The 12,495-nt window shown below is 53.6% G+C and overlaps 3 protein-coding genes across 3 annotated transcripts; 1 reads left to right on the top strand and 2 right to left on the bottom strand.

The window, feature by feature from the left end:
• Positions 1 to 786: 786 nt before the first annotated feature.
• Positions 787 to 1,959, top strand: C8A04DRAFT_10868 (ankyrin repeat-containing domain protein; the record flags this gene model as incomplete). The annotated part of the gene is made up of 2 exons (XM_062776741.1): positions 787 to 1,443; positions 1,678 to 1,959. 2 exons carry the CDS (start codon positions 787 to 789, stop codon positions 1,957 to 1,959), a joined length of 939 nt encoding a protein of 312 aa, XP_062638536.1.
• A 1,279-nt stretch (positions 1,960 to 3,238) lies between these two features.
• C8A04DRAFT_27169 (uncharacterized protein) lies at positions 3,239 to 5,161 on the bottom strand (the record flags this gene model as incomplete). Its single annotated transcript, XM_062780202.1, has 2 exons — positions 3,239 to 3,591; positions 4,966 to 5,161. The coding sequence occupies 2 exons, from the start codon at positions 5,159 to 5,161 to the stop codon at positions 3,239 to 3,241; spliced, it is 549 nt and encodes a 182-aa protein (XP_062638535.1).
• A 3,472-nt stretch (positions 5,162 to 8,633) lies between these two features.
• Positions 8,634 to 10,499, bottom strand: C8A04DRAFT_10880 (uncharacterized protein; the record flags this gene model as incomplete). Its single annotated transcript, XM_062776748.1, has 2 exons — positions 8,634 to 9,572; positions 9,651 to 10,499. The coding sequence occupies 2 exons, from the start codon at positions 10,497 to 10,499 to the stop codon at positions 8,634 to 8,636; spliced, it is 1,788 nt and encodes a 595-aa protein (XP_062638534.1).
• Between the last annotated feature and the right edge of the window lie 1,996 nt (positions 10,500 to 12,495).

Raw genomic sequence — 12,495 nt, 5'->3', positions numbered from 1 at the left:
GCATGGAAATGCCAGAACTTGCTACCGGTTTGGCTCGGACCTCTTGGACTCGGGCGTGTGCGTCGGATTGAATGGACAATTCAGTCCCCTTCACCAGTTGAATCGCTGGGCACCTTTGCCCTGCGTCAAGGTTCTCAAGGCGTTATATCCGCACAGCTGCGGAACCAGCATGGAGGGCAAGTTGCCCTTGGACAACTACTTGCATGCGTGCCTCGTCGGTTCGCCCGAGATGTACTGAACTCCGACTTGTTTCCATGGAATCATCCGCGAATTACCACATTGGACTTCCTAGAAAAGGACGATCAGGTCGTTAAAGCAGCCGCATGGGAATACTTTGCCCTGACGGTACTACGAGAATCACGAGCTGACTCGGACCGAGAGAGTGGCGCTGCTCGGCACCCGGACCTAGTGCCGTCGGCTGTCCACTGCCTCGTAGACTTGGGCTATCTCGCGGCATATGAAACCATCACCAACCAATCTGGGTTGGCTCGAATGCAAGTAGCTTTTGAGCCAAAACAGTGGAAAAGCATGGCTGACCTTTGGCCGTTGTCAGGGGAGTGCATCGCGGAAGTGGTCGCGCATACAACACGCTGGTCTGTTTTCGAAAGCTCCTCGACTGCTGCCATTTTGCTGCGAGCTGCCTTTAACTCTGCCGACACTCAAGTCGTCCGTTCGATCCTAGAGAGGACTGTACTTGTACCAAGCCTATGGACCCGGTCTTGGTTAGAAGAGATTTGCCGCTGCCCCGTCGGGGTGGACGATGACGGGAAGCAGGCTCTGTTCCGGATGTTGTTGCACCATGCAGGCTCGAGCCGATTGAACGATCTCAATCCCGCCAACAGACAGACAGGGCTCATCCACGAAGCCGCATCTGGGAATTCTGTCTGGGTGGTGGAGGAGCTGGTTCGCAGGGGCGCAGACCCCAATCTACGGTCAGGACCAGCTGTTGGCTCCCTACCGGCGTTAGTATACCACATCTTACAACGGCATCTCGACACCGCCAAGGCCTTGTTACACAATGGGGCGGATCCAACAGAGCAAAATCCGACGGGGATGGATTGCGTCCTTGCTGCGTCGCGCTCGGGTTGCAGCAGTTTCCTTGAGGAGCTCGCTCGTGCCGATGGAGAGTACTCGTGGAGGATAGACTCGCGGCGAACTTGCACCTTTCCTCGCGACAGGGTCCGGCCTCACGCTAGCTCTATATCGGGCCTGGGTGCTTTGCACCTCGGCGCATATTTGGGCCACGTGGACTGCCTAAGATTCTATCTGGACCGGCAACTACCAGTACTAGAAGAGATCGACTGTTTAACTTCAGACGGACATACTCCTCTGTTAGCTGCCGCAGTGGCCGGAAGGGTGCGGGAAGTAGACTATCTCTGCCGGAAGGGAGTCCAGATTGACTTCCAATACCCAACCACCGGTAAGACAGCATCGCATCTCGCCGTCGCTGCTGGAAGTTCAGAGACCGTCCAAGCTCTTCTTCTGCACGGCGCAAAGTCTCAACCAGATTTTCACGGTGAGACACCTTTGATTCGGGCGTACCGAATGGGCAACAAGAGCATCAACGAAACTCTCCAAAACGCAGCCGGCCCCGCTGAGCCTCCTCTCCAAGCCGCCGCGACTAAATCGTCGCAAAACACCGCCTCCCTGCAGCGGCAACAGCCTGGTCTCGCTCAGGCATTGGAACATGCCGTCCGGTCCGGCCACCTTGAGCTTTGCAAAGAGGTGCGTGCGAGGGGCTGCCCTCTCGACGTCGATCTTGCGTGTGGAGGCTGCTCACCTCTAATTCTGGCGACCCGGAACGGCAAGTTCGATATTGTCCGATGGCTGCTCGAGAACGGTGCCTCAACTACCAAGATTTCCTGCAGGCGCCGCCCATATGTGGATCACAATCATTCAAGGATCGTATTTTACCTATCTGAACGCCCGACTTGGAAAGAGCGAAACACGGGGGGATAGCCGCATTTCCAATTTTGGCTTTCCAGCCACTTGCCAGGGCCAGCCACTCTCTCCCTGGGTTCTGAAACACGCGTCAATACACCTCTTCAGTGCGCCTTACCCAAAAGCGGCAACATTGTTGAAGATTAGTATCACCACCTTAAATCATAACTGAGGTTTGACTTTGACTGCCACTGTTGTGGTTCAGGTTCCTAACCTCCTAACCTCTCACGCCTCTCTCGACCTCTCAGTCCTGGCCTCCCAAAACGATACTCCAAACGTGCTTCACTGAACTACTTGCATGCCCTTGCTGACCCCGTCCCCAAACCCTACGACCATGAACTCAGCAGAGGATATGATACCCGTCGGGACAGCAACCAGCACCGGCACCCGAGCAGCCGCAGTTGAGACCGCCTGGGTTGCAGGGAAGGGAGTTGAACGGGCGGGCACAGGTGCAGCCGTCTTTCTTGATAAGGGAGCCAGCCACCTCGGCGGGTGCAGCGGTCGCCGTGGCGACCAGCGTGATGAGGATGGTGGCGAAAAAACGCATGTTGGGTTGATGGCTTTTCTTTTACATGAGTGATTAGGGAACCAGGTGATGACGGCAAGGCGGATGTTCTGGGAAGACTCACAAAAATAGCGAAAGTTTATTTAAGTATTGAGTTGAATAGGTAGCGTGGAATGTCTGAACCTGGTGATGTGAGGATGGGGCAGGAGGATCAAGAGGAGGTAACACGAGCTATTTATGCTCCTATTACTAGCCATGGTACCTATCACTGGTTAGAAGATCACATTTTCACCGACTCTGAAGCACTCAGCGCGAGGATTACCTATATACCACGATGTAAACTTCGCATTCGCACTCGCGCCGAGCCGAAGCTGTTCCTATTGGATCACTTAGCTTGTAAATGACTGAAGCCATTGCAATGTAGCCAAAAGCGTATCGCAGGATGACAACATCCAATAGCGCGGTGACAACCTCGGACTCACCCTGATTTTCTTCGGACTCGAAGTTTCTCCTCCATGGAACAGGGCACGCACGGCGCTACCTCAAGAGCGGAATCATCTTCGCAATTGTTGTGACTCATCCCCATTGGCGGATGAGCGGCCGAAAAATGCGTGGGGGGTAATTAGGCGACACTAGAACCTTTGAGTCCTTACATCCAAGCAACAACCATCACCATCCGCTAGCTTGTCATACGACGACGCCAAGTAGCACGAAATGTAACTGCAATGGCTTACACAGTTCATTTTATTCAACCACGCCAAGAGCCAGAGCAACAATCCGCCTGCCCCCGGTTTACACGCTGATAGTCCGGAAGATGATAAACTCCTCGCCTATAGCAACCAACGCCCCCGGAATCTGCGGGTGCCAGTGCACCTCCTTGGCCAAGTTCTGGTAATGCACAAACAGCAGCTGCAGCGGCACGTCCTGCACGCCCGCCGTGTCCTTACTCTCCTCATCATCCAACTCGACCACCAAATCCCACAGCGTAACAGTATTATCCCCCGCCGACACGGCCACAATACTGTCATCCGTCGGGTGCCACTCCACGCTCGTAATCTGCTCCTTATGAAACCCAAAACTCGCAATGGGCGTCGGCCGCAGCGGGTCCGCCGCCGAACCACTCCCACCCCCAACTCCCGCACCAGCTTAGGGTTATCAGATCCCACACCGCCCACACGCCCGCATCATTCCCGCTCGCAAGCAAATGCGTCGTCTGCCTCGACCACGACAGCACATTCACATCCATGTCGCTCACCCTGACCGTGAGCGCCGGCTTCCTCGCCTTAGGCCGCACGTCCCACACGCGCACGGTGCCGTCGCTCGACGCCGACGCGCGTCAGATAGTAGAGGTGCCGCGCACCAATCAAGGTTGAACGTGAACCTAAATTCCAATACAGGCTTGCTTTTGCCGTCCACTAATAGAGAGTGAAAGGTTGGGTGCGCAAGAGCGTAGTGTCCTGGCTTGCGGTGTACCGCAGCCACACCATTTTGGGGGAGTGAGCTGCATGATGTGTTGCAAAAGGTTCCATGATAGTTCGGAGAGGTTATGCGAAGGATGTTGAATAGGTCGATCATTTCAATCTCCGGGTTTCACATGCAGCTTGTCGTTTCCTTGTTACGGTTTGCTGCCAATTGATGATACCTCATCTGGCCTTTCCCTTAATCAGGGAGCTTGGCCATGAGGATGTTTCAGCATCACTCGACCGACCCTGCACCGAGTGACCGGGATCGAATGGGACAGCGAGAAACACGAGCTCTTGTTCCGATATACTCAAGACGTGATCTTTCGACCCTGGCTTCTTACACACCGACATAGCCAACCTTTGGGCCTTGCCCCGCTGTAGATTAGCTGATTATATCCTCTATACGTTCCTATAACCGTTTACCTTTATAGTTATCCCGGGCGCCTGTAGAAGGCAGGTGTCAGGTGACGATACGACTCGGAAGGAGCATCCCAGGACACGCTGACGAGCCGGGCTGTCATATAGGGTATAGTTGCTATAGGCTATACTAGAAAGCTATTACCGACGTTAGTCTACTTATACCTCTAGAGGGTCTACTTAAAGAATAGCTTATCGAGATAGTAGATTTTCTAGTCTATAAAGATATACTAGATACGTAGCTACTTGTAGTAGTTAAGGAAGGTGGCGGGTGGGCTGGGCATTGTAGTATACAAAGTCTTGGTTATCTGTCTACCACTTAGTGTAATTCTCTGCTGTTGGTGGTAGTAGCTCGCTCTCGAATCTCTGTCGGAGCTCGGGTTGGGAATCCTCTCGGTGAGCTGGGAGAAATAAGTGTATTGAAGCAGAAGGCCCCCAAGCCCACGCCGCCCATGCAGGGGATTTTGCTCCAGTGCCCCCAGTCACGTGCATATGTGGCTGGCCGATGAGCACACCGCTCAAAGTGCGGACTGGGTAGGAGACTGATAGTGGTTGGACTTTGATTTGAGATTACTTTTCCCCTCTTCCTCTGCTGCGTCGTCACTTTGCCTTTTGTAATTGCATGTGCATTGAACTCACAGGGCAGTCCACTCAACTCCCTTTGCTGGGCTGGTTGGCGGGTGATGTCGGCTGAGTAAGCGTCTTGGAGATCGTCAAGCGCCTCAGCGGGCAATACCGAAGGCGACGGGCCGGGTGCAGCGCAGCCTGCGGCGGGGATCCATATCCCATTCCGACCACGCTTCCGCGGGCTCATACGACCGCAATCCGTCACCATGTCCAACGCGGCGGTCGGTCCGGTCTACGACATCATCATTTCCAAGGTGATCAATGCTGTGGCGAGTTGGCCTGCAGACTGGCCGGGGCGGTGTCCGGCAGCGACGACTCGGTCCGATCCGCCTTGGGAGGCGGTAAGCCTGAGAGCTGTATGTCCCGCAGCTGGCGAGCCGCCGGCGTTGTAAGCGGGAAGAAGGAACTCAAAAAAAAAAAAAAAAAAATGGACTATGCTCCAAATCATCTAGATAATCCATCGGTCAGCAGTTTGACTAGGGGAGAGCAGACAGGATCCTATATTTTCTACTATCTATGGTCGTATGTGATGGTCTGCTCTTCAGAAGTTACTGAAGAATGACTGAGGAGAAGGTGGATGGAATGTGCTGCTGGGGAATGCGGGCTGGCGGCCGGGGCGTCTCTGCTTGAATCACACGGCAAAAGCTGAAAGAATTGTACGTCCTCAACTCGCTTTATTGTGACGGTAGTTTATGTAGATCCAAGTATGAATATTGGGGTTGCGGGCACAGGAGAAAGGTTTCGAGAGCTTAGAAAGATACCGGAACTTGCAAGGTAATCGCTTACGATAAGTTACGAAAATGATGTGTGAAAAAATTGACATCTCCTGGGTATATTTGACAATTCCATGTTTTGTAATTCTAGCTGTAAGAGTTCCATTTGGGACGATTCTCCATGTATATAAAATTCCGTGATAACTAGACAGCATCATCGCAAAATATCACAAGTTTTTCCTGTGCATTTAACAGCCCACTACAAGCCGTGTCCACCAACCCATGGAAGGCAAACAGTGGAACCCTTTTTTCTTCAAGGCATGGAACTAACAGCGTTGACAGGAGGTTGCTTCAATGTAGTACGACGAGATGAGGGAGCTTATGTTTGCGGATATTTAGGAGAGAAAGCATCATCGGGTTCAAAACGGTGGCCACCAAGCCTGAAGAAATCACATACGTGATGGCAACATGGAGACTGGACTAAGACGACTAGTAAGGACTGAGCCAACCACAGTGAAAGACCAGAACAAACAAACACCACACATCCTGAAATAGCAGATCTCGCTTTCGCTTGGCTGAAGGCTTGGATAACGTGACATTAACCTCCAGGCGGATCTGCTCACAGCTGAAAAATGAGGCGTGTAGGAGGGTTGCATGAGGCAGATGTAAAAAGGGCTGGGACAGGGCAAGGCAAAGTGGCCCCTCGAGTGATGTGGCGTGTTGACGACGGCCATCGGCATCCTGTGTAGGTGTAATTTCAGAAATAACAGATATGTGTGGTGGGGACACGCGTTCAGTGCTTTCGGCTTGGGCAGGTCATGTGAGAACCGCCCTTACGGTGCTGCCCCAGAGTCCTTCTTTGCCGGCTGAGTCCTCGGTCTTCCGTTTGGTAATGGGCCATGCCGGTCCGTCCTTCTCTCCCAACGTCTCCATCCTGCTGATGGAGCCGTTCCACCAATCGACCCTTTTCCTCCAGACCCCAACCTCCCCAGCGTTGCCTCGGGGCCTCCCCAGCAAGGTTATCCCCGCCGCCGGATTCCAAACTGCGCATGGAAAGGCTGGGACAACGCAAGATAAAGTGGAAAAATGGGACAAAGTGTTGTACTCCGGTCCGGACTTAGCGCGTGCCAAGCCAAGCCTCTTTTCGGCATCAGTCCCCCTGGGGCGTAATAACCTAAAATCAACCGATCGATCCCCTCCCTGCCAATGCCGGGACGGATGTCTTCGGTGCTGACTCCGGGTCGGCACAACACGATGCACGCTTACGCTTCGGGATAAGACTTCACTTTTCTGAACAATAGCTGCTTTGGACTTAGCTTCGAGACCGTGGAATGCACCGACTCTATAGAATTATCGAATCTTTCCTATCAAGAACCAGAAACATCCACGGGGAGGTCGGGTAATCACGGAACGACATGGCAATGGAGGAAGTTTATCAGCTTTGACTCAGGGCGCCCTTGGGAAGGCTGTGTGGGCGACGTTGCTTGGCGTGTACCGTACCCCTGTCTCGCGTTGGAGGCTGAATTACACCTTACACTAATGGAAGAACACAGCGGAATCTTCCATTCCGCGTTCCTTCAGAATGGAACAAGCTTAAATCTGACGATCGACACGTAAATCCGCACGAGGCTGTCACGCCTTCCGAAATTTCAGAATCGGTAGACACCACTGTGCCTCCCAAACGTCAGGAGAATTTAGCGCCGTTTTTTTTCAGTGCACACCAAAATCTGCACACGTTTGGCCCCAACGAAGAAAATCACACTTTTCCCGAAAACAGACCCAAACTGAAGTTTTCCAATCCGTTTAAACAAGATCTATATTACCTAGACTCGTACCTATTTTTTGATACCTTTTTTTATATATCAACGGCAATGCACGTCTACTGTAGTAGTTTAATAGCCTATCTACCTCTCAACTAGGCCTCAGGTAGTGCCAAGACATCAGATAACAATCGAACTTAAAGCAGAAGGGTATCAAACCGTACGCGTATTGCCGTTAGTATAGAAAATCGGGTATTAAAAGATATATATAGGTATGCCAAATGTAAATATCAATTCAAACATATTGAAAACTTCAATTTGCGGCTGTTTTGGGGGAAAATGCTCAATTCGCGAGCAGATGTTGAGGCTAAACGTGTGCAAATTTTGGTGTGCAAAGACTCAAACGGCGCTAAGATGGATTCTCCTGACGTTTGGGAGGCACAGCAGACCGGACCGGGTTCAAACGAACACGCCTCCCGTAGTCGATCGGATCGGTGTAAAAACGGAGTATTTTTTGACCGAAAGAAAATTGTTCAGGCCAAGATCTCTTTTTCGTCAAGTCAATTTGGCTCTTCGAAATCATTTTTGCACAAGTTTTTCAGAATCGAGTGTAACCCGGCTTTCTTTCAGCCATTAAAAAGTGTATGAATTTGTATTCTATCGTACCTAGTGTAATTCGTGTAAAGAACTGATCGTAAATTGATTCAAGAAAAGCCCCTGGCCTTGGTCAGGTTACCTTTTATGGACTTCGCTTAACCCCACGCAAGGGCGTGTGTTCAGGCCACCCATACATAACTCGTGGACATGATGGACACGCAACTTTCTGAAGGACGTTGTCCAGTTGTCTCAGACATGGGCCAGGGTCGATCGCGACATCCGAGTCAACCTCCAATGTCTTCCCATTGTGAGACACGCATACCTTGTCGCAACGTCCGTTCGTTTCTATGATTTTGACTACCTGGATACATAGTATGTAATTTACAAGCAGCAATGGTATCTAAACCCAAAGTCTCTATCCCACCTTGCCCCGCAAGCACATCGGAATAAAATCCGCCGTAGCGTGCGTCTGCGGGGCCGTCCAATTTTGGCAACCATCGCGATCAACTATCCCAAAACGAGCCTAGCGCGATCGGATGGGAGACGGAGGTTCGGCAAGTCGGATCAGCCGGCACGTGACTCACGGCAGCGCGATGGTATCGCTGACCAATCAACAATGCATCCGTTGCATCTGCACCCCACTGTTTGGTCCCCCCGGACCCACCGCCCAGCCATGGGCCCCACCCGTCGACTCCATCTCACTAACGTTAACGTTATTCGGACCTCTGACGAACTCCGTGACTCCCTCCGTCGACAGCATAAACGCCGTTACATGGTCTCTCGCCAGGCTATTCATCCCCTGCATGTCGCGCAACACCCGCATCAGATGCGGGACGCCCGATGCGGTGTTGTTATTGCCTGTGCCGGTGCCGGTAGCACCGGCCGTAATCAAATAACCGGCCGCGGAGGCGAGTGGGTCCGGTAAGAATGGATGCGCTTTGAAGCACGCCGACGAAGGCATCAACCGGGCTAGACGGACAATTTCTGCGGCCGCCGTTGCTGCTGCGCGCTGGTGCTGCTGTTGGTCGACTGTTGTTGTCGTCATCTGACCCCATGTCCCCGACGCTGATGACGGCGACGGCCCTCCCCCTTGCTGATGCTGAGAGGTAACAGCCGCAGCAGCAGCAAGCTTAATCACCGCGCCGTGAGCTAGCATATTCGCAAACAGCAGAAGCGCGTCTCCATCGCTCCCACTGCCGCTGCCGCCTCTGGCAGGCGAAGCCGACGATGTCGTTAAGGCCTGCATGCGTGTCTCAATAGCCGAAGCGAGCCCCGCTTGCTGTGTCCAAAAGTCCGTTGTGCCCCCGCTGCCGCTGCTTCCGCTGTTGTTTCTGGTAGGGGTTCTGGGAGAGGAGGTGTGAGTGTTGTCGCGGCTTCGGGCTGCTGCGCATCGGCCGTGCAGGGAGGTTAGCACGACGCATTCGGCGAAGGGCGAGAGAGTGGTGGGGGGTTTGCCTCCTGAACAGCGGATGGCTTCGGACAGGAAGATGGTGCGCGTATAGTGGTTTCCCTGGAAGTTGGCCTCGGGGGCCGGGAGGCGGGTGTTGATCTGAGACAAGTGTTAGAATTTCCGGACTTTTCCACTACTCCGGGACAAAGTGAAAATCAAAATGCGACAACTACTTACCATCTCTTCGTATATTGTCAGAGGGTAGTCATTCCGCGAGCACAACAGCCGATCCAGTTGAAAACCCAGCCAAAACGTGCGTCTCCGCTCCTCAACTGCAGAAAAGCCGCCGTCCCCCCCAAGCCCCGCCAGGTCTGGAGCTTCGCAGCTCGCTAAGCTCTCAACGGGCGATGCCTGCTGCTGCTGGTGCTGATGATGTTGTATCAACGGGCCCGAAGCCATGTCCTCGGGGTTCGGCTGATCGATGCTGTCCAACCGAGCCATGAGGACCAGACGAAACGCACGCGCAGCTGTCAGCAAGGCCTGGTGCTCGCCCACCCGCAGCAGCTCGCAGTGGGCCAGCAGCAGCCAGGCCTGGATGTATTCGAGCGCTATCTCGGATTTGGACCCGACCATGTACCCCTCCAGCAGGGCGCGGGTCTCGTCGTACAGCTGGTCGCAGAAGCGGAGACACGGAGCGGACATAGCTGCGGCGATTGTCCGTATTGCCGATCGGAGACAGGCGCGTGCCGGCCCGGGGTGTATTTGGTCGGCCCACGAAAAGTATCCCCGCTTGTACACAATTGGAAGCACCGGGTGGACGCGGTCGAAGAAGACCTGATCTAGGTCTGCTCGCACATGGTCTGTGAGAATGGCCATTCCTGCTGCTGCTGCTGCTGCTGGTGGTTCAGCTGGTGTTGTCCCTCCTGTGTCCATCATGTCCTCGTCTCGCACGACCATGTCCAACGCTCCCAGGCTAAGCTCACTCCCAAGCCCTGCCGTCGTTGCCCAGTCTGGCCATCCCAAATCGACAACGCGAGACAATGGATCAAGAAAGTCTCGTTCTGGTGACCCGTTCCCGGTCGACATACCCGGCACAGCGGCCAAATCTTCCGCGTCGTAACCCCCCAGTTGTTGGCTTAATTGCCATTGCAATGTAGCTGCGTGACGTCGGCGTGATTAGTGATGCGGGATAAACTCGCATTCATCGGGAGTGCGTGTACGTTGGGTGGGGGGAAGGGGAGGGGCGTCGAGAGACGGTTGGTAGGCTGTGCGGGTGTGTGTGGAAGTGTGTATATGGAGCTGTGTAACTGGGCATCACAAACCGATTTGTGACCGCATTGCATTGATTCTCCCCTTTTTGGGTCCCCTTTGCGGTTTCCTGTCCAGTACCAGGCAGACAGTACTACTTTCCAAACACAGCCCGCAAGTGGGCCGCACCCGGTCGCAGCGCGCCTTCCGTCTCCGGCACTCCTCGCACGCAAATCCGGGTTGTTGTCGGCGTCCTTTGTCGGCCATCTTGACCAAAGAATGTTGGGTAACCTTTTTTCATCCGTTGACTCTCACAGCAAGAAGGGATCAAAAAGCTACAACACAAGATAATATACGATGGACAGTCTGGCAGTTTTCAACCCGGACTTGGTTCGGCAGCAGCGCGGCCTCGGCTGCATTGCCGAGTGATATAAGATTTGAGCAATTGCGTTTGGAGCCCCGGGTTTAGAGGTGCGTCTCGGTGTGATTATTGGGCCGGTGGCTGACGAAGAGTCACAGTGCTCTATCAAAGGAGTCTGCAAGTGTAGGAAGAAATTCCACTGCCGAATAATGTGGGAAATGGGGGAAATGGGGCTGTACTTCGCCTTGGCCGTGCGAGATGCGGAATCCCATCAACCAAAGTTGTGTGGGTGGCCACGTATGATCCATGATCCCTGGTCAATCCGCTCTCATTACCTTTCTTGTCCGAATCAAAAGGAGATATCGAACGCCGGTACGGCCCGCAGTGCCAATTCAATGTGGCGGCTTTAGTCAAAAGCTTCGACTTGGCGGCCCCTGCGCGGGGGATCTTGGGCCCCCAACGTGGCTTGGGGGGCCATTGAAAAGGTACCGGCCCGGGTTACACAACGTCCACATATGCACGGCGACGCGCTTGGTGATCATGGATTCATGATAAGATGTGACCGGATTCGGGAAGGGGGTTGGATTCACGAGCATGATAAGATGTGATCAGATTGGGGGAAGGGGGGCATTAGACTCGCAGAGGTGAATTTCACAATAAGACGGATCAACGATGCCGGAGAATTCGCGTGGAATCCTCGTGTGGTTGTACTGCGAAACTCAAAAGCCCTAGCGAATACCACACTAACATACCTTGCGCTGCAATGGTACCCTCTTTCTGGGAAGAGGTGGGTATTGACTGCGCTTTCTTCAGAACTTCGACTCGGCAAAGATCATCAGATGCGCCGCGTGGACAAGCGGGCACCGGGGCCAGACTCCCGGCGATACGGTCCGCCAGTCGGAGAACACAGAAGGATGCCAAGGATTTTCAACGATCCGACGAGAGACGGGATCTCGCCGTTGCCTGCTGAGTTGAGAGGCTGGTTGGCTGGTTAAGTCTCGATTACGCAAAGCTTGTCAGAGTTTAAGATAAGTGGGGCTCTGGTCGGCAAAAAGGGACAAGATACCTGGGTGAGCGAAGCTCCATTCGCCTGCAGCCCCTCGCAGCTGCGTATGTCGTATCATTCTCTTTCTTCCTTGCAGGAAGCAGCAGTTGATTGCACCGTCGTTAACACCCATCTACCTGTTCAAAATCCCCTTCACGTGAGTGTGCGGGGGCTGATTTCTCATGTTTTGCACCCTCTACACTACTCGGGTTAGTTACAGCCACGTTTAGCAGGGGCAGAGTGATCTGCACTAATACACTCATTACGTGTCGTGTATGTACATCGCACCTGCCGCTCTTGTTTATTGTATATAGCAGCCTTGGCGGGCTCGCCGAGTACACGAGCTCCTTGCCCAATGCCCCGGGCTGTGCGCCTTGTGGTGTGCTCTGGATGTAACTCCGGTGGACGGAAAGTGGGCGTGGTGGGGT

The sequence above is a fragment of the Dichotomopilus funicola genome (genome assembly GCF_033296635.1).
Source record: "Dichotomopilus funicola strain CBS 141.50 unplaced genomic scaffold C8A04scaffold_18, whole genome shotgun sequence".
NCBI lineage: Eukaryota > Fungi > Ascomycota > Sordariomycetes > Sordariales > Chaetomiaceae > Dichotomopilus > Dichotomopilus funicola.
The sequence above is the reverse complement of the archived record's forward strand: the minus strand, read 5'-3'. Positions and strand labels throughout refer to the sequence as shown.